This window comes from Chelonoidis abingdonii, chromosome 11, assembly GCF_003597395.2.
Source record: "Chelonoidis abingdonii isolate Lonesome George chromosome 11, CheloAbing_2.0, whole genome shotgun sequence".
NCBI classification, from domain to species: Eukaryota; Metazoa; Chordata; order Testudines; family Testudinidae; genus Chelonoidis; species Chelonoidis abingdonii.
Genome location: NC_133779.1, coordinates 13,258,223 through 13,279,449, shown reverse-complemented (window position 1 = coordinate 13,279,449; position 21,227 = coordinate 13,258,223). Strand labels below are relative to the sequence as shown.

The window sequence follows — 21,227 nt, the reverse complement described above, 5'->3', positions numbered from 1 at the left end:
CTCAGTTGTGGCATTGAAGACAACGTGTTAAGAAAGCGACTGCTCCGTGAAGGAGATTTAACATTAGAAAAAGCTCTTCAGATCTGCAGGGCAGCAAAAACTGTGAAAGCACAAGTCAAAGAGCTGAATTCAGCAGAAGGGCTTATCCACTTATGAAGTACAAAAGAATATATCCTGGGAAGCTCAAATCAAGAAGTGGAACCAGTCGCTATGAAAACCATTGGTAGTGGTGAACTGGAACCAGACAGTTATGTGGATAGTCATCTGTCTTGGATGATATAGACACAACAAATCCTGCATCTTGCACTTGCAGTCCCTTCTAATCTTATGAGTCTATGTGGAAGGTGTGGATCACAGCATGGCCCCAAAGTGTTTTGTGTTCAGAAAACTCTGTCATAAAGGTGGGGAAAATAATCATTTTGCAAAATGCTGCAGATTCAAACGTAGAAAATTCAAGTGCGTTCAGTTGAAGACAACCTGGTTTTACATAGACATGCTGGGATTAAGCAAACCTGATGACAGGGGCTGGATATTGCCTATGAAAGTGAATGAAATGATTATTCCACTGAAATTGGATACAGGAGCTCAGGTTAATATTCTGTGTGAACAATATTATGAGAGACTGAAAATAAGACCAAAACTGGGACCAACGAACATAAAAGCAACTGGTTATTCTGGAACAAATATACCAGTGAAGGGAAGGTGCATTGCTAGCATTAACCATAAAAACACCAAGTACAGGCTCCTGTTCATTGTGGTACCAAAGGAGGTGACACCAGTTTTAGGCCTGGCCAGCTGTGAAAAACTCAATCTAGTAAAACGTTCTACAAGATCATACTGAATGTGGCGGTTAGGCACTCATTTGTGAATATCTTGATCTATTTGAAGGGTTGGGTAGCTCTCAGTGTGAACATACAATCCAGATAAACAAGCAGCTCCTTCCAGTTATCCATCCTTGTAGAAAGGTGCCATTTTTGCTCCATGATAATCTCAAGGCTGAGCTCACAAGGATGGAAATAATGCAAGTAATATAATATAAATAATCAAAGAGCCAATGGAATGGGTGAGGTTCCTAGTTATTGTGGAGAAAAATATGGCCAACTACGCATATGCTTAGATCTGAGAGACTTCAAGAAGGCTATTTAAAGAGAACATTTCAAACTGCCTACCAGAGAAGAGATTATGGCTCAGTACAGTAGTACAGTAAATTGGATGCACCCTCAGGATTTTGCCACTAAAATGAACTGAGGAAAGCTCAAACTATGACATTTAATACCCCATTTGGAAGATATAGATTCTTACGCCTACTCTTTGGTGTAGCTTCAGCACCAGAAGTGTACCACAAAACTCTGCATATGATTGTTGCCTGCTACAGGATCTATGAACATATTTATGGTGTCAACACCTCAATGGACGATTTCATGATCTGGGGTGCAGTTAAAGAGCTACAGAAGAATGATTTGGTTCTGGCCCTACATGCCCAATAAATTCATGTTCACTGCAGATGCACTTTCTAGAGTGATGACTCCCACTTCAAAACTAAAGTAAACCTTAGAGACAGAGAGACAAGGCTACGTAGATCTGATTGTAACGTCAGTTCCTGCAGCTAACAGGAAATTGCAACAAATAAGAGGGGAAATGGAGAAAGATGAATTGTTGGGGATCCTTAAAGAAGTGATAATGGAAGAGTGGCCTGAAGAAATAAGTAATTGCTGTCCAAGTATAAGAGACTATTGGAACTGCAGATATGAACTACTCCCGGGGTAATTCTGCTCCAAAAAATTAGAAATTTTGCTAAATTCTGCCTATTTTATTTATCAAAATAACACAGTGTAATCACACCATAATCAATTATTTTTAGTCATTTATTTGAAAATACTTGTCAGCAAGTATGTCTGTAACAATACAGATAACAAAAAAGCTTCAGGAAATGTTTTTTTGTTTTTTTTTGACAAATAGATTCCTTACTAGACGTATTAATACAGAACTCGGAGCAATAATTCATTTAAACTACAATACAGAACCACATGTCCCACACTCCTCAGGAGCAGTGCAAAGGTTTGGGAGAGTCAGGGGTAATGGAGGAGCTGAGGTAGAGGGAAGTAATTGCTGGGAAGGAGTCTGGGTGTGAACTTGGAGGGTTGTTGGGTGTGAGTGGGAGAAGTATGAAACAGGTTTTTTTGTGGGGTGGGGCGCAGGGCCGGTTCCAGCTTTTTTGCTGCCCCAAGTGGTGAAGTGAAAAAAAAAAGATAAAGCCACGATCAGCGGCACTTCAGCAGCAGCTCTACTGCACTGCTTCATTCTTCGGCGGCCATTCAGGGCAGGTCCTTCACTCTGAGAGTGTCAGGTACCCGTCACCGAATTGCCGCCAAAGACCCAGACGTGCTGCCCCTTTCCATTGGCCGCTCCTAGCACCTGCTTCCTTCACTGGTGCCTGGAGCCAGCCCTGGTGGGGAGGGATTGTTAGGGAGCCTCCTCATGCAGACTCTGGCTGATCCCTAGCCTCTCCCCTTCAGGAAGATACATCTGCCCCGTCCCCATGTAATCCTGCAGCCCCTTCCATTCCCATGTGTCCCTGCACCCCTCCCTGTACTCGTATCCCTTCACCCCCCACTCAGACTGTGTCCCTGTGCCCCCACCCAGCCATCCCATTTCATCATGTATGTCTGCACTCCTCCCTCTGTTCCCATGGGTCTGTGAACCCCCACTCAGACACCCCCATATAGACACCCTGCATGTGTCCCTGGACCCCTGTCCGCATGTCTTTGCACCCCCACTCAGCCACTTCTCCCCCATCCTTATGTATCCCTGCACCCCCTCCCTGTCCCTACGTGTCCTTCCACCCTCACAAAAAGACTGCCACTCAGACACCCCATGTGTCCGTGTACCCCTTCCTCATGTGTCCTTGTGCCCCACTCAGCCACCCCCTCCCCCATGTGTCCCTGCATCCCCACTCAGTCAGCCCCCTGCCCACATCCCCATGTGTCCCTGCACCCCTCCCCCTGTCTCCATGTGTCTCTGTGACCCCATTCAGCTGGACTCACTACCCATTTGTCCCTGTGCCCCCTGTCTCCAGTGTGCCCTATGTGGCACTGTGCTTCTACTGCCATCCAGCCACTGCCCCAGTCTGTCCTCCCCCAGTAGCCCTTATGAACCCATCTGTGACTCTCCAGCAGCCCATGTGCCCTGTGCTGTCTGTCCCCCCATATCCCATCTTCTGGCCTGGCCCACCACTGTGAGGAAGACACCCCCTTCTCTGCCCTATTGACAGCTGGGGTTGGCCTAGGAACGGCTGCTCTGTTTTGGCACCACAGCAGCCCCTGATGGGTAAAAGGCATAACTGCAACAACTTTGCAGCAGAACTTATTTTGGAGGGAAAAAATTCTGCTCGACACATAAATTATGCACATGCGCAATGGTGCAGAAATTCCCCATGAGTAATGAAACTATTGTGATAAATGGACCAATTTTCAAGGGCAACAAGGCTGCAATACCAATGATCCTCCAGAAACAAGTGCTATAGAAGATCCAGGAGGATCATTTAGGAATCGAGAAGTGCAAACAATGTTCATGAGAGGTGATGTATTGGCCATGGATCAATCATTACATTATGACTGGAGTAGGAAACCACTTTTCATACTTGAAATAGAGGCCATGCCAACAGACAGAGCTGCTGAGACCTCACTCAGTTCCATAAAGGCCTTTTGAGAAGGTCGGCTCTGACTTATTTACCTGGCAATGAAAGGATTATTTAATCTTCACATTTTATTGTTCTCTGTATCCAGAAATTTGTACACTGCACAGTACTAATAGTAAGCCAGTGACAGCCGGCATGAAAGGAATCTGCTCCAGACATGGAATTCCAGATGAAATCTCTAGCAATAAGAGGCTGCAATTTTCCAGTGCAGATTTTAAGCAATTTGCGCTAGATTGGGATTTTCATCACAAAACATCAAATCCAAATGATCCCCAGTAGAACGGACTTGTGGAAAGGTCTGTGTGGACAGTAAAGAACCTTATGAAAGAGACTTTTGGTGGTGAGGGTGATATGCATACAGCTTTATTGAGTTACTGAAGTACAGCTCTGGAGAATGGCTCTTCTCCAGCTCAGCTATTAATGGGAAGAAGGATCAGACCAATCACTGATAACTTGTTGAAATCTCATGACAATGAAACCATATGGAAGATAAAAGAAAATCAGAAGTGGAAGCAGAAACATTATTTTGAGAAAAGGGCCTGTGATCTCCAGGGGTGGCGCTAACTTTTTTGCCACCTCAAGCATGCAGGCAGGTTTCCTTCGGCAGCTTGCCTGTGGGAGGTCCCCTGTCCCGCAGATTTGGTGACATGCGTGCGGGAGGTCCGCCGGTCCCGTGGCTTCAGCGTACTCACTGCTGAATTACCGCCAAATCCCCGGGACTGGAGGACCTCCTGCTGGCAAGCCGCCGAAGGTGCCTGACTGCCGCCCTCGCAGGGCATCCCCCGTGACTTGCCACCCCAGGCACATGCTTGGAGCGCTGGTGCCTGGAGCCGCCCCTGGTGATCTCCCAAAATAACAGAATGTTGGGAATCATTAAGAAAGGGACAGATAAGACAGAAAATATCATGTTGCCTCTATATAAATCCATGGTATGCCCACATCTTGAATATTGCATGCAGATATGGCTTATCTCAAGAAAGGTCTATTGTAGTGCCTAAGCCTTAATTGTGTCCTGGCACTGGCCTCTAGTGTCGAGGCTTTAACCCTCCCCTGGACAAGGGCCTATAGCATTTAGGCCTTAACCCTGCCCTGGGCATGGTCCTATAAAACCTAGGTCTTAACTCTTCCCTCAGGAATATCATGTCATTCCCAAATAACCTTGGATGGGCTCATAAGGGAGGTCTCTTTGGGTGCATGTCCTGCTGGTTATGCTCCCCATATATACAGAGGTGTTAAAAAAATCATAAATTATGGCTGGAAGCTTTGCAATGTAACACGGCTTTAATGCTCAGAATCCAGAGCAAGGACCCAAAAGAGAAAGAGACAAACCAGGCTGCTCCCTCAGGTTGAGAGGCCCAGGTCACTCCACTTTTCTCTAGCCTGCTCTGTGTAGAGCTGTCTGCTGGACCCAGATCACACACTTCACTACAGAGCCCCCTGCCTGCCAGCAGGACCAGGAAAACCCCCATTTACACTTACAGCTTACAATTCCAATACAGTTTTCAATGCACCATGCACATGATGGACGGGCTTGGAGGGAGCTGGAAGTGAAACAGAAATAGATTGACAGATGCTAAGGCCAGAAGAGCCCATTGAGTCCATCCAGTCTGACCCTGTCTACACAGATTGGAGAATTGGGGGAAGAAGGTCTGAGGCTCTGAGCAGAGCTGAGACGGCCCCTGCTGACCCCCACATGCTATCTTGTTGTAAGGTCTACTGATGTGATGGTCTCCCGCTGATGTCAGGGGAGGGGGAGCAGGTATCTGACAGTGCCACCCGGTGCCTGTGACAGCCACTGCCAGCCTCGTCCCTGTCACTTGGCAGCATCACTTACAGAGGTGGGTGACTTCTGGCCAGGCTGACCTGTAGAAAGGTGCCCAGATATCACCCACAGGCCAGGGTATGAGATGATCCCCTCTGGGCCTGGTCCACACAGCATGTGAGTCTGTCACAGCCCCAGCTGCACAACCTGGCTCTTTAGCTCATGCTGTAGAGCCACATGCAGTTAGCTGTGGAGAGCCCCGGGTCAGGCATCTAATGTGTTATCCCAGGTGGAGGCAGGCACAGAGCCAGGCACCTTCTGCAGGGGGAACAGCTGTGTGGTACCACTGTGGTTACCTCAGAAGTGGCCTTGCTCTGCTGCAGGCTTCCCCTGCACTGGTATCAGGGAGCACCTGCACCAGTGGCTGGTCAGAGAACCGACGAGGGGAGGAAATGGGTGTGAATACACGGCATGTCCAGGCCTGGGCAGGTGACAGAGCAGCCTGGGTGGGGTGAAATCCTCTCCTGTCCTTGGGGAGCTGCTCTGCCTGGGAGCAGAGTGGGTCAGGTCAGACGATGGATGGGGCATGTTCCCTTCACTGATGGCCCCTCACACAGTCTGAGAAGTGTTAACCATCCCTGCTCTCTCCTTACAGGTCCCGGCCCGGGGTGCCCCATGGTGATGTGGTGGCAGCTCTGTGTGTGCAGCCTGGGGATCTTTCTCCTGGCACCATGTATTCTGTCTGGTAACAATATTTGAATCCCAATTATTTCCCTCCCTGTCCCCCATGGACGCTGCCCCCTGCAGGGGTGGGATCGGGGAATCTGAGGCCCAGCCACCCCCACCCAGCGGTCCAGGCCTAGGAGGCTGTGGGGTGAGGATGACATTGAGGTCACTGGGGCATGTCCTAGCTCTGGGTGGCAGGATTGTTGGATCTTGCAGCAAGTCGCCAGGCTCTTGCTGCCCCTGAAAGAGGTTCCCAGAGCCCCCCAACACTAATTCCTTCCTGTACCACCATGGCACCTGAGGGCACCAGGCTGCCACACCTGCCCCCCTGGGAACCTAGATTTTCATGGCCTGCAAGGCTGAGATCTTCCCAGCTGCCTGAGGGATGGGGGTGGCCAGTTCCCATTACCCTTCAGCCACCATGAGTCAGGAATCAATAATCATAAGACTGGCTAAAAACTCATCAGATTTTTTTTTTTAAAAAAACACCACCTTTTGGGGTCTTCTTGTTTCCTTTGATTTTTGAGGCTTCCATCACGCTTGGGTCACATTTTCAAGCTTTTCTCTGCAACCAGTAGAGCTAGAAACTGATATTTGTTTTAAATGAAAGCTGAAATTCTCACAGAATCACATGCCTCTGGGAGCTGGGGCTTTATGAAAAACAGATAGTAGCTCAAGGATTGGCACCCTCTACTCTTTCTGCTCACTCAATCTGCTCCTGGGATTTTCTATTGCAGAGAAGTTCTCCCTGGCTGGCTCCCCTCACCCCATGGTAGTGGTAGTTGGCCGGGATGTGGTGTTACCCTGCCAGCTCTCACCCCCGGCCCGGCTACCCAATTTGGAAGTGCTGTGGAGGAAAATTGAACCAGGACTTGTCGTGATTCATGAGTATATGAATGAGGGTACCCAGGACCTGCCGGGGGAGGGTTACCAGACCCGGACGGAGCTGTTCCCACAGGAGTTCAGCAGTGGAAACATCTCCCTGAAGCTGAAACGGCTCCAAGTGGCAGATGCTGGGACGTATCAGTGCCTTGTGACGAACCGAGAGTGGACCCAGGAAGCCAGCACTGAGTTACAGGTGGCAGGTGAGGCTTGGCACTGAGGGGCACTGTGTCTGGGCAGCCAGAACCTTCTCTGCCACTGGGGGTGCCCCAGCACTGAACCCACACTGCTATAGGGTCCTGTGCTGCAGGGAGCTCTGTGCAGGGCTCAGTAGGGAGCACTTTCCCCTCACACTCAGTGCTGACCCCACTGTGGTGCTAGCTGGGTCAGTGCTGCATTAAACAACCTCTTTTCAGTGAGACATGAAGCTACAGCTGTCAGCTCTCATGCTCATTGTGGTGCTGTTTGAGGGAGTGGGGCCTTTATCTCCATGTTCTGCCCAGATCCCAGCTCAGGTGATAATTATAGTCAGCTTCCCTGAAACTCCCCCTGCCGTGTCCAAGGGCTGGGATATTGTTTGTTATTCCCTGGGCACTGACCCCACATTCAGAGCTGCACAAGGGCAGTGGAAAGGACAGTCTCTGGCCATCGAGCTCACTGAGTAACCTGTCCCCAAACAATACAGTTCAGAAACATCAAGCCCCAGGTGAAGGGCCTTCCTGTGATAATGCAGAGCACTGAGGTTGTTTTAAATTATCTCCCATCTTTGGTGGCTCCTAGTACAAAGGAGATATGTGCTTTTAGGGAGAGATTTTAAGGAGGGGAGGGTGGTTGTGTGAAGCACTGGGAGAGGGAAATTTAAGCATGAGGGATGGCTTGGCCTGGGGTATCATTAACAGTGCGGGAGAAGGACACCAGAGGAGACAGTTATTAGAAGGATGGCATAGGAGGAGTCGTAGCAGTGATGTAGGCAGGGTCACCATCCCTCACCTTCTTCTCTGTACCAAAGTGCAGTGATCCTGACAGCTGCTGGGCTGCACCCCAGATGTAGCTGCATTTCAGCAGCAGGTGCAGTGATCTCTGTGTAGCTGTATAAGCCTGCACCTTCCTCTGTGAGCCTGCAAGGCACAGTGCTCTATGGAAATGCAAGATTATTTTATTGAATTGCCCCAGTTGTCAGGATGAGGGATCCCAGGAAGGCTTTGCACAAACGGAATGGAGCTTTCCAGTCACAGCTCCCTATACCCAGCAGTAGCTGGGGAATCACATGATGCTACCAAAGACACAATTTCCTAATACACACACCCTCTGTCTCTCCCTGCAGCTGTGGCTCCAGTATTCATTGACGTGCTGGGCCCCCAGGACCAGGGGATTGGACTGGCCTGTAGATCCACAGGCTGGTTCCCCAAACCTGAACTCCAGTGGATTGGAAAGAACTGGCAGAACCTGGCAATGGAGATTGTGACCGACATGACTCAAGACAGGGAGAACCTGTATAGTGTTGTGAGTCACGTCACTGTCACAGAAGGGGAAGACAATGGAGACATCAGCTGCATAGTGCGGAATGTCCTGTTGGAGACCGAGCGACAATCTGCCATTCATCTCTCAGGTGAGTCCATCTGTGTTGTTGTTAGTGCTGCGGAGAATTGTTAAAGTTGCTAGGTTGTTACTGCTGCTAGTGTTGCTGTTCTGGGAGCTCCGATGCCAGCTGCAGCAGCAGATGGTGCAGCATGTTAATTCAAGCGCAGACCCTGATTTTATTTATAAGAAAGGTCACAGGCTCAGTTCAGTGACGATGGCACTCAGACAGGTTTATTGTGGACAAAGCCTACAGCCCCATAGAAGCCACAGTTACACTAACACATGTCTGCCTGAGACAAGGTACCCGCTCAGCCTGTGCACTAAGATGCTGTCCCCTCAGCTGGACAAAGATGCCTCACTTATGACTTCTTCTTTTATACACTGATACAAGCAAGTTACGTATTACATTCCAGATGTTGTTAGTTATCACCCCTATCCTTGTACCTGCCAGCTGGAACAAAATATCCTCATCCATTAACCTGTCATACCATCCTTATCCTACAAGGGGTCGGTTTGTTCCTGTACCATCTCTTAGGAATGTGTTTACATAGTTACTTGAGAGATCTGTGTGTTTTTGTACTCTCCTCTTGAGTCAGGAATGTGCTTACCTGATGTTAGCGAATAGCTGGTCTGTTGTTATTTTTCCAAGGCCAGGCCTGCTCTGGTTCACAGCCTGTGGTTCACACTTTTAGTTATACCTCGGGCTCCAACAAGACCTACAGGGGTCACCACGGGAGTGCGGGGCCTGGAATTGCACTCAGCTAGCGCCTCTTTCTGGTACTGAGGCAGGAAATGTCCTTCTAACCTAATTTGTGGTGCCGTTAGTGACGGAACTTTCTGTGATCTGGACAAACTGCCTGTCAGGAGCTGGGGCTGAGTCTTGGGAAATAAACTTGATATTGTTCTTTGAGGAGATGTTGCGTTTGGTTGATAAAGGTAACTGGGATGACATAATAGACTCAGGATGTGTCTACACTAACAACACTACAGCTGCAGCTCTATGGTTTAAGCAATTACTACAGTGACAGAAGGGGTTCTTCCATGGCTGTAGTAAATCCACCTCTCCGAGAGGCGGTAGCTAGATTGACAGAAGAATTCTTCCATCAATCTAGTAGTGGCTACACTGTGGGTTAGGTTGGCTTAAATACATTGCAGAGGGTGTGAAATTTTTTCACAGTTCTGAGCAATGTAATTAAGCCAAACTAACTCTGTAGCGTAGAGCAGGTCTCAGACTTCATAAGGGGTTTTACTTAGTCCTGCATGAAACTCTGATAAAAAAAAAAATAGCACTGTACAAACTCAGTGTAGCCCATGCTGTATTAATAGATCTCAAAGTAATTGTAATGAGGAATCAGCCTCAAATTGTAGTGCTGTCTCAGGGGGATCTGTTCTGGGCCAATGCTATACAATAACTTTATCAATGAGCTAGAAGAAAATATGAAATCATTGCTGGTAAAATTTGCAGATGACTCAAAAATTGATGGAATGGTAAAAAATGATGGGGATAGGTCAGTAGTGCAGACTGACCTGGATCGCTTGGTAAGGTGGTTTCAGTCTAATAACATACTGTCAGTGATCCACACCTGTACTGTGGCTCCAGCGGAAATTCCCATTTTGTCACACATGCATTTCAACATGGCCAAATGCAAGGTCACACATTAATGAACAAAGAGCGTAGGTCACACTTACAGGAAGGGAGACTGTAACCTAGAAATCTGAAAAGGACTTAGAAGTGAGCTCCCAGAGTGAAGACAACTCTTGTATGTATAAATGACAATATCTATCAGGAGAAAGGAGATGACTTTACCTCTGAGTGGGGCATTAGTGTAATGCCAACAGCCCCTGGTTGTTGGCAGGCAGGATTGAACCTGGGGCCTCTGGAGCTTAGGGCATGAGCCTCTACCACATGAGCTTAAGTCCAAGTGGCTGTTACCTAAAGCTGTAACACAGACTCATTTTCTCTCTCTCTCTCAGTGGCCTTGGTGCCCCTAGATGGGACAGAACACCACACCCGATGTCACGTGGGTTGCATAAGCAAGACCACTATGAAATACTGTGTCCCATTCTAGTGCTCACACTGTCAGTTGGAGTAATGACAAATTGGAAAGTGCTCTGGAAATAGCTACAAGAATGATTAGAGGTCTGGAAACCTGCCTCACAGTGAGAAACATAGGAGCTCAAGTTATAGAGCTTGTCCAAGGGAAGGCTAAAAGGTGACTTCATCATGGTCTGTAAGAACCTACATGGGGAGGACATTTCTCACAGCGCATCTTTAACCTACCCGACAAAGGCAGAACAAGTTCTGATGGCTGGAAGTTGAAGCTAGACAAATTCAGACTAGAAATAAGGTGCAAATTTTTAACATTTAGGGGAATTAACCGTTGGAACAACTGACCTAGGGAGCTGGTGGATTCTCCATCACTTGGAATCTTTCAACCCAAACTGGGTGACTCTTTCTATAAGATCCGCTGTGGCTGGACTGGATGCAGAGATCGCTGGGGAAGGGTCTCTGGGCTGGGTTATACAGGAAGTCAGACTAGATGGTCAGAATGACCCCTTCTGACCTTAACATCTATGAATCCATAACACACTGAGGCCAACTAGAAAAACACTTGTTCTCTGCTGAACTTATCTGGACTGGACATGGTGACTGAGAACTGGAAGCTGTGTGACACTGACCATCCAACAGCCAGACAGTGCTGGGCAAGGAGTCTCTGACTTTTAGCTTGTAACAGTGGGAGGGATTTGGGCATAGCAGAGTCCTGGCTCTTGGAACTGATGCTGTGCTGGCTTCTCTGGTTTCAATGGCTCCCATTAGTAACTATGATTTGAGCCTGGACGGGACATACCCTTCAGTCCTGGGAATTTCTGAGGATCTCCGAGACAGGACTCAGCTGTCAAGCCACGTGGCAAACTCTGTTCTCCAGTTCCAAGATGGGACTGTGCTCCTCACACTCTGCGCTCTCTGTTTGCCAGGTGACGCCTTCCCCCGTGTTTCTCCCTGGCCAGCTGCATTCTGGGTGATTTTCACTCTGTTTCTCATTGCTGCTGGAGTTTGTGCATATCTTGGATACACAGGTAATGAGAATGTTTAGAGCCTAGTCCTAGAGGTCACTGGGGTGGGGTATAGGAGAGTCTTATTGTTCAGATATTTACCTTGTGTTGATTTTAGGAAATAAATCAAACAATCACACCTGGGTCCCCAGCCCCACCTGTATTAGTGTATAGCTCAGTGTTTCCCCTTCCTTCCCTGTCTCACTGCAATGTCTGATTCTCTGTCTCACAGCGAAGCAAAAGGCCTCTCAAAAGGCCTCTGAAGAAGAAGGTCAATTATTTTGTGGTAGGTCTCCTGCTCTATCTCTTATTGTGTCTATTGAGATGCGTGAGCTTGGTGACTGCTTGGTATTACCTGTGGGCTCAGTGCAATGAAGGGGTGGAGCCAGGAGGTCTTTGCTTAGTGGTTTCTCATCTCCCCCACATTCTCACACACACTGATGGTAACAGGCTGGTAAATGTGTATTTTGCAGCAGATACCCAAGGGTCCATGCTTGTGAGATTCCCTGTGTGTGAGGGCGGCATGATGATGGTTTGCAATGACAATTATGGGTCAGATTCTATCCCACCCACCCTGGACAGTTGCTCAGTGATTCTATTCTCCTTAAAGGAAACGACACTGCAAGGTCAATGATGCTCTGTGAGGATGATTCCATAGAATCACAGACTATCAGGGTTGGAAGGGACCTCAGGAGGTCATCTAGTCCAACCCCCTGCTCAAAGCAGGACCAATTCCCAACTAAATCATCCAAGACAGGGCTTTGTCAAGCCTGACCTTAAAAACCTCTAAGGAAGGAGATTCCACCACCTCCCTAGGTAATCCATTCCAGTGCTTCACCACTCTCCTAGTGAAAAAGTTTTTCCTAATATCCAACCTAAACCTCCCCCACTGCAGCTTGAGACGATTACTCCTTGTTCTGTCATCTGCTATCACTGAGAACAGTCTAGATCCATCCTCTTTGGAACCCCTTTTCAGGTAGTAGAAAGCAGCTATCAAATCCCCCCTCATTCTTCTGTTCTGCAGACTAAACAATCCAGTTCCCTCAGCCTCTCCACATAAGTCATGTGCCCAAGCTCCTAATCATTTTTGTTGTCCTCCGCTGGACTCTTTCCAGTTTTGTACACATCCTCTTGTAGTTGTGGGGCCCAAACTGGACACATTACTCCAGATGAGGCCTCACCAATGTCAAATAGAGGGGAATGATCATATCCCTCGATCTTCTGGCAATGCCTCTACTTATACAGTCCAAAATGCCGTTAGCCTTCTTGGCAACAAGGGCACACTGTTGACTCATATCCAGCTTCTCATCCACTGTAACCCCTAGGTCCTTTTCTGCAGAACTGCTGCCTAGCCACTCGGTCCCTAGTCTGTAGCAGTGCATGGGATTGTAGCAGTGCATGGGATCTCTGAATGCAGTTGAATGCACAGGACACAGGGAGGGTGTTTAACCACTGGAACAAGCTTCCCAGGGCAGTGGTGAATTCTCCATCTCCTGATGGCATCCGATCCAAACTGGGCACCTTTCTGGAAGGTGCTATAGCTAAACCTGAGTTATTGGGCTCAGTGTGGGGGAAACTGGTTGGGATTCTCTGGCCTGTGATACAGAGCAGGTAAGACGAGATGAACTAATTGATTTGCTTGACCTGAAACTCTGTGAATTGAGCAATAGACATAGCAGCCACCATGTGTCTAATTTATTTCATTGTGAACTTTTCCGCATTTAAGAACAATATTGGTTTTCATTGTGATGGTGCTGAGTGGTGCTGACCCATTCTGCTGAGCACTGCACTCACATGCAGGGAAATAAAGATGAAAGGGGCAGAGACAGCTCAGTGATTTGAGCATTGGCCTGCTAAACCCAGGGTTGTGAGTTCAATCTTTGAGGGGGCCATTTGGGGATTGGTCCTGCTTTGAGCTAGATGATCTCTTGAGGTCCCTTCCAACCCTAATAATCTATCATTCTATGAAGATGCCAGTGCAGCAAGTGGGATTCTAATGGCAATCACAGCTTGGAAGAGCCCTGAGGATCCCCCCTCTGCCATGTCCCCTTGTGGCAACCATTCCTCCAGTTGGGGAAGGGTGGACAGGACTCCCCTTGCAATCAGTGCTGTTCTGTAGCTATCCAGAGGGGTCACTGTGGAGTAACTGACCTTGCTCCATGGTTCTGCAGCACCAGCTAAAGACTTGCTCTGCACAGCCCTGCCCCAGCTTAACTCAAGGTGTGTTTTGTAACCTAATTAGTTAACCTGGTGTAAGATTCTGTGCAGACAAGGGCTAGGGAGTGAGAGACTCCCCCAGGTCTCCTGCCTGTTGGTGCATATCACTGACTGCCAGCCCTGCTCCTGTCAAACTTGCCAGCTCCTGCACTGAGGCTGGGAGTTCAATGCTGAGATGTCTGTGACTAACCCAGTGATAAGGGAGTGTACAGCACCACCTAGTGTGTCCCTGGGTCTAATGCTTTTCTCTTTCTCATTTCAGACCCTGAAAGGACTGAGAAGACGACCTTGGAATCAGGTATTTTGCTAACCCCCTAGTAAACATGTGTCTGCACTTTCACATGAGATGGAAAAATCACCACATTCGCTGTATGGACTTCAGTCATTTTCATGCTCATCTCCCCCTTGCCCTGGAAAAAAACACTGCAGAGTTTGTAGCTCACATTTCATATCATCCGAAACAACAGAGACTGAATTTAATGCGCATGGAATGGTGGGACTCAGGCTATGTCTACACTGCCCAATGGTTCAGATTACAAGTATGTGAACAGGAATGTGCACCTAAGTGCTACCCTGTAACAACTCTGTGTGGATTCCATGGGTATGAAGTAAAAGATTCTTAGTTAGAAATGTAAAATAGGCCTAACTGAAGTGAGATGGGTGAGTGCGCACCAGCAGCATCCACCCGTGACAGTCCCAGCGTAGCACTTTCATGCATCCTGCAACTCACACCCCCGTAGGCTGTGCTGCCCAGGATCATAAATCCAAAGCAGTGGTATCTTAACTGTTTCACTCCAGGTGGTGTCAGGAATAGATCAATGGGAACATAGCACTTCCAGCTGATGACAGATTAATACAAATAAGTGTGCTCTTATCTAAAATGACTATTTATTAGATTTAAGCACAAACAAACATATGCAATAGGTTTAGAACATCCCAAATAATTACCTGCAATCTGAGATGGTATTTAGTAATTAACAGCAGGATGATGGCCAGTTGCTTCCAAGCCGGAGAGTAGGTTGTCAGGAAAAAGTCTCTCAGTATAGCTCCAGAGAACCGCTCCAAAATACCCTCTATTACAGGGGTAGGCAACCTATGGCACGCATGCCGAAGGCAGCATGCGAGCTTATTTTCAGAGACACTCACACTGCCCGGGTCCTGGCCACTGGTCCAGGGGGCTCTGCATTTTAATTTAATTTTAAATGAAGCTTCTTAAACATTTTAAAAACCTTCTTTACTTTACATATAACAATTGTTTAGTTATATATTATAGACTTAGAGAAAGAGACCTTTTAAAAACGTTAAAATGTATTACTGGCACGCAAAACCTTAAACTAGAGTGAATAGATGAAGACACGGCACACCACTTCTGAAAGGTTGTTGACCCCTGCTCTATTATCGACTCTTTTTATACACAGCTCCTAGTGACCCCATTGATCATCACTTCTCCTCACTTCAATAAACTACTTATCACTAAAACGTTCCTAACAATCCTAGCCATAAGAAGCTTCTGTATCAAAGATGCCCAAACTCAAGGTCTCCATCCACTTATTTTATTTCAGTCCCATATTTTGTTGACTCTTTCCTCCCCTCCTCCCTTTCTAATTAGCAGAAATCACAAGCCCGCAGCTGGTATTTGACCTTGCCTCCAAAAGCCCTGCTTGTCCAAATTAACTCTTAACTATGTGGTGTTCTGTTTTATTAATTCCTGGTGGCTGAATGCACACTCTGTGGCTGTGACTAGCTTAGTCAAGTTCTGGGGTAACACACTCCTCAATTCCAGGGTAAGAGCCAAACAATGGGGCTCTGTAGACAAAACCTTAGTCAGAAGCTGGGCAAACTTCTTCCATGCAGGTCTGTGGATTTATCTTAGTTCTGAACTGCAAAATCGCAGCTATGCCAATGCTGGACTCCACAGTCCTGTCCTCTCCTGCTCCCCCTGAGGCTAAGCATTGGCTGTGAATGAACACAGACTCCAAACCCTACTATGTTCTCTGTATGGGCTCTGTGAGGTACACTCTGATGGGCCCCACCACATTGTTCTCACAAGAGCTGGGACAGAACCTGACCCCACATCTATAGCGGTGGACAGTAAATCCAATGCCACACAGCACCACGGAGCTGTTCCTAAGTTAAGCTCCTGCCAGCCACTGACCCTAGAGTTACACACTTGTGAAAATCAGCACCACAAAGGGATTGCACAGAGCAGAAATGAGAGGTCTGAGTCTGGGTGACAGGCTGCAGCAGTGCAGGCCTCGCTCTATGTGATACATGTTCTGGCAGTGCTGTCAGTGGGGGAGAGGGGTAATGCCTCCAGGGGCCATTTGTGGGCTCTGTTTAGGTGCTGATCTGGGACTGTGTCTATTGTTCATTAACAACGGTTTTGTCTGATGTGTCCTGCCAGCTCTGAGACCCTTGGCGCATTGGGTCCATCTAAACTACAGGAGAAAGCAAGCTTCCCAGCGGGGGTAGCCAGACACATGCTGGGTACTGGGTGGGGGGTGGCTCAGCATTGCTACCCAAGTGTGTTTCTGGGGGTCTGAGAGGGTTTGTACTTGAGCAACTAGCCCAAGCTGCTGCACTTGCTCCCTCCAGGTACCCAGCTACTTTTAGTGCACTAGCTCAAGCAGAGCTAGTGTATGTCTGCCTGTCCAAACTGAGAAGCTCACTCCCAGCTTCAGTGTAGACGTACTCAGAGTTTGGAACAGCCCCATGTCACTCTGCTTAAAATAACCAAGCTGAACCCATCATTGTCTCCTTCTCTTCTCTCCCCAGAGTGCCAGGAGCTCCGTGAGAAGCTTGGTAAGTTCATCCACTTCCCCATTAGGACCCGTGGGCAAAGGCTCCCACGCACACACGGTGCTGGGCAGATACCAAAACACCGACACCGGAGGGCAGGGCTGAGTGAACAATTTGGGCCAAAATCAGAGTCACATTAGAGTCACCCCAGTCCCACAGCAGCGCTGTGAGCTCTCTGCAGCCGACACAGGGTCACCTGCTCTCCTGTCCGGAGACACAGACAGGTGTCACCTTGGTTTGGACAATCTAGCCAATCACATTGTTATGGTGCAGGAGAAGGGGCCAGCCACTTTCTATAGATGACTGCGGCAGTGCAGGCTGTCCTTTCCCAGAACATGGAGATGAGCAAGAGACCAGATTCACACTCACATTTCCATGCTTAGTTGCCAAGACTGGACCCCAGATCTGAGCTCTAATCCTCTCCAGGTCTGTCTATTCCCCGGTTACACCTGGAGTGTGCAGCTTTGTTGCTCCAAAAGGTTATTAGTAATTCTCTTTAGATGGGAAAGGTTGAGGATGTCAGAGCTGCATTGATCCGGGCATGCATGTTCCATCAAAGATAAATGTTTTGCAAATCCCAGCCTGATTTTTATCCCGTCAGTGTCCCTTCAAAATCCCCCAGTCTGCTGGGGGCCTCAACAACCAAACAGCAGCTTCTTACAGGCCTGGATTCTGCTCTGGATGACATTGATGTCAATCCAGATTCGCCCCAGTGACACATCTGGAGTTGTGGATTTACAGCAGTGTCACTGAGAGCAACATTTGCTCCAGTCCCAGACACTAAGACACAATATAAAGGCATCACTGAGAGCCGGTTGTTGCTGTCAGCAGAGATCTCTGGTCTCTGGGGTGAAAGGGCCCGTCTCTCACTTCACACAGTCGGGACATTTCCCCTTCAGCAGAGAGGGCCCATGAACCACGTGTAAGGTGATTACACGGTCACACAGCAGGTCCCAGAACTGAGCCTTCTGCCTAAATGACAGGGAATAACTCTGTCTCTTTCCATTTCAGACAAGGCGCTCACAGTGCTAGGTAAGAATCTGTTTCCATGTCACATTTCACATCACTAGGTTCCTTTCTATTTGCCAATGACCCCTCTCCCAGAACGGCATCTCCTGTGGGAGCGAATTCCCCACGTTGCCCCTGACCATGTTTGTTCTTCTTCCCTTGCAGAGTTCAGGAGAGCTCGGAGCTACATGGGTGAGTGGGGCTGTGAGGGGCTGAGCAGACACCATGCTGGGGTTAGTGGTATCAGTGTTACATAGCTGAGCTATCAGAGGTATGGGGTCCCCATGGGGCAAGGCAGATGCTGGCTTCTGAGCCGTGGGGCTGGATGCCATGCAGGGCCAGCTTTAGGAAGTGCAAGGCTCAATTCGAACATTTTCGGCGGTGCCCCAGCAGGCATGACTAAGAAAAACAAACGTAAAAAAATCCCTTTCATTTCTTATCACCCAGTTCCCTATAAAAAGTTCTGATTTAAGGGATGTGCCATAGTATGTATTTTTTGTACCAATAGGGTTACCATACATCCATATTTTCCTCCCGAATGGGGATTTAAGAACTAAAAAGCCTGACATGTCTGGGAATATATGGATGTATGTTAACCCTACCTAAAGTTCTTTTTTAAAAAGATGGGCCTGAACTAGAAATGAGCTCCATTTCACATGTGTGGGTCCCCACCACTCCCTGGGGGTGTGCTAGTGTGGCCAGATGTCCCGATTTTATAGGGACAGTCCTGATTTTTTGGTCTTTTTCTCATATAGGATCCTATTACCCCCCACCCCGTCTCAATTTTTCACACTTGCTGTCTGATCGCCCTAGGGTGTACACGTGTGGGTCCCAGCTGCTTCCTGCCCCCTTCATTGAAGCAGGTGTGCAGGGTTACTGCCCTGGAAACTGCAGGGCACCAGTGGACATGGGGCTGGCTGGAGGCAGGGCAGGAGCTGACTGGAGGTAGAGTCTGGCTGCAGGCAGGGCAAGGGGTGAGGGGCTGGCTGGAAACAAGGGTGTGTGGGGTGGGCTGGTTGGCTTCAGGCAGGGCCGCAGGGGGGTGTGGCAGGGGTTGCCAGGGCTGGAGACAGAGGAGTGCGGGACTGGCTGTCTTCAGGCAGGGGGGTGCAGCAGGGGTTGGCTGGAGACAGGGAAGCAGGTGCGGGGCTGGTTCGGGCAGGGCAGAGGATGGAGGGCTGGTGCGGGAAGGGCAAGGGGTGCAGGGATGGTGCAGGAAGGACAGGGGGTGCGGCAGGGGCTGGCTGGAGACAGGCTGGTTGCAGGCAGGGGGTGCGGGGCTGGCTGGAGACAGGGGCTGGTGCGGCAGGGCAGGGCATGTGAGGCTGGTGTGGGCAGGGGGTACAGCAGGGGCTGGCTGTGGGCAGGAGGTGTGGATACAGGGGCTAAGCCCACCCTGTGCTGTGAGTGCCCCCTGCTCCTCCCTCCCCCACCAGGGTAGCAGCAGCAGCCCAGAGCTTGGGGGTTATTTAAAGGGCCCGTGGCTCCCCTGCTTCTACCGCCCCGGCCCTTTAAATAGCTGTGGAAGCCCGGGGAAAGCAGCAGGGCTTCGGTGGCTATTTAAAGGGCCAGGGCAGTAGAAGCAACAGGAGCCCCGGACTTTCTAAATAGCCCCCAGAGCCCCACTGCCCTACCCCAAGACACTAGCAGTGGGGCTCTCATGGCAATTTAAAAGGCCCCTGCTGGGAGCTCCAGGCCATTTAAATTGCCCCCTGGGGAAGCCGGGCCACCCCAGTACAGCGCACCGGCTCTTGCTGGTACACAGTACTGGGTCTTGGGCATGGGGCTCTCTTAGGGGCGGAGCCCGATTCAGGGGAATTGGTTGAATTGGCCTAAAGCCGGCCCTGATGCCATGTATGGTCCCTGAACATGCTGCCCAGACCTGTAAGTCTCACCCCATGGGCAACTCCCTCATAATCCTCCCTCACTTAGTCCTGATACCCCCCACCCCACATCTCTCATTGGCCCGTCAACAATGATCCATCCCTACCCCATCATCTGCCCCTACAGCCCACCTCAGCCCTGCCTCCGCAGCCTGCAGTCTTCCCCCTGGGCACCTTCCATGGCCTCCCGGAGCCCAAACACCTCTCAGGGACAGATCATGTGCAGAGGGGAGTGAGAGGAGCAAGGAGCCCAACCCCCCCCCCACTCTAGTTCCCCTCATGTCCCCACCAGCTCAGGGCCAGGCCCAGCCACAGCCCTGGAGCTCCTGGCCGCATCCAGGCTAGCGGTGCCAGTCCCGTTAGTCACCTGAACCCTTAACGCGCTGTCCTTCACTCCGGCTGTGCTGGCTGGAATCTCTCCCGTGGGATCGTAGGGTCCCTGGCTGACCTATGGCTAATGGGGTTATTCTGTTTTTTTCTCCCAGTCCACATCACCCTGGATCCAGATTACAAACACCCCGAACTCACTGTGTCTGAGGATGGCAGAACAGTCCAGCACAACCCCCTATCCCCAGGGCTAGTTGCCCCCTTTGGGGCTCTGATCGCTCTGGGGAGGGAGGGGTTTGTGTCTAGTAGGGATCATGGTGGGGAGGGCAGGATTTGCAGGTGGTACTGGGAGATAGAGGTGGGGGACAGCCCGGACTGGGAACTGGGGGTGCTGAGTGAGTCTGTGAGGGACAGAGTGAGGAAGGAGAGGCTGGAGAGACTCCCTGATGGAGGGTGCTGGGCTCTGGGGAGATCTGGGGGGCAGTATCACTCCAGGGAGGCCGACACTATGATCCAGAAGTGGGCTGTGACACCGACAGTGGTTGGGGTGTATCTGGATCTAGAAGGGGGGAGTCTCTCGTTCTATAGTGTCAGTTCAATGACCCTTATCCTGGAGGTTCCTGTGGAAGGTTCTGAGAGATTGTTCCCATTCCTCAGCCCTGGTCACGCTGTGGGGAGGGACCAGGGGAAACCCCTCAGCATCTCCCCCTGCAGCGACTGGGATTTCCGCCAGGAATTAATGGTTAGTAGGTCTGTTAGTCAGGGAAATCCAGGGGCAGGAAACAACACAGGGCCATCTGCAACAGGAGAAACAGCCCCAGCGCCTTCAGACAAGCACGTGAAAGAAAACAGCGAAGGGCTATCTGTGATAGAAACTGTCCAACAGCTCCTGTCCACCAACTGGATCCACAGTTTGGGGCTGGGGCATAAAACAGAGAAGGAGCATCCACAACTGGAGCCAGACCCCAAAGAGAAGTGGGAAAAGAAACATCAAACCTCCGAGGTCTGAACCCCTCCCATGGGGCAAAGGGAATCATGCAAGAAAAATGCTCAGAACTTGACTCCCGGGGGGTCTCTGGAGCTGACTGTTGTTCCAGGGATACCAGGGCCAGGAAATACGATGGGGGAATCAGACACAAACCCCGACACCTGGGAAAGAACGTCGCCCCACAGGGAATGCAGGGAAATGGCAACACATCAGATGTTTCCTCCCTCTGAACTGAAAGGAAAACAGCAGTGATTCGTGATAACACTTTGACACAACAAACCCTAAGTTACATCGGAATGTGCT

The 21,227-nt window shown here is 49.5% G+C and overlaps 1 protein-coding gene across 1 annotated transcript; it reads left to right on the top strand.

The window, feature by feature from the left end:
• The first annotated feature begins 6,134 nt into the window (after positions 1-6,134).
• Positions 6,135-20,945, top strand: LOC116819911 (butyrophilin subfamily 3 member A1-like). The gene is made up of 10 exons (XM_075070457.1): positions 6,135-6,204; positions 6,923-7,270; positions 8,392-8,676; positions 11,625-11,726; positions 11,935-11,988; positions 14,182-14,217; positions 16,695-16,721; positions 17,730-17,750; positions 17,892-17,918; positions 20,095-20,945. Exons 1-10 carry the CDS (start codon positions 6,135-6,137, stop codon positions 20,943-20,945), a joined length of 1,821 nt encoding a protein of 606 aa, XP_074926558.1.
• The last annotated feature ends 282 nt before the right edge of the window (positions 20,946-21,227 follow it).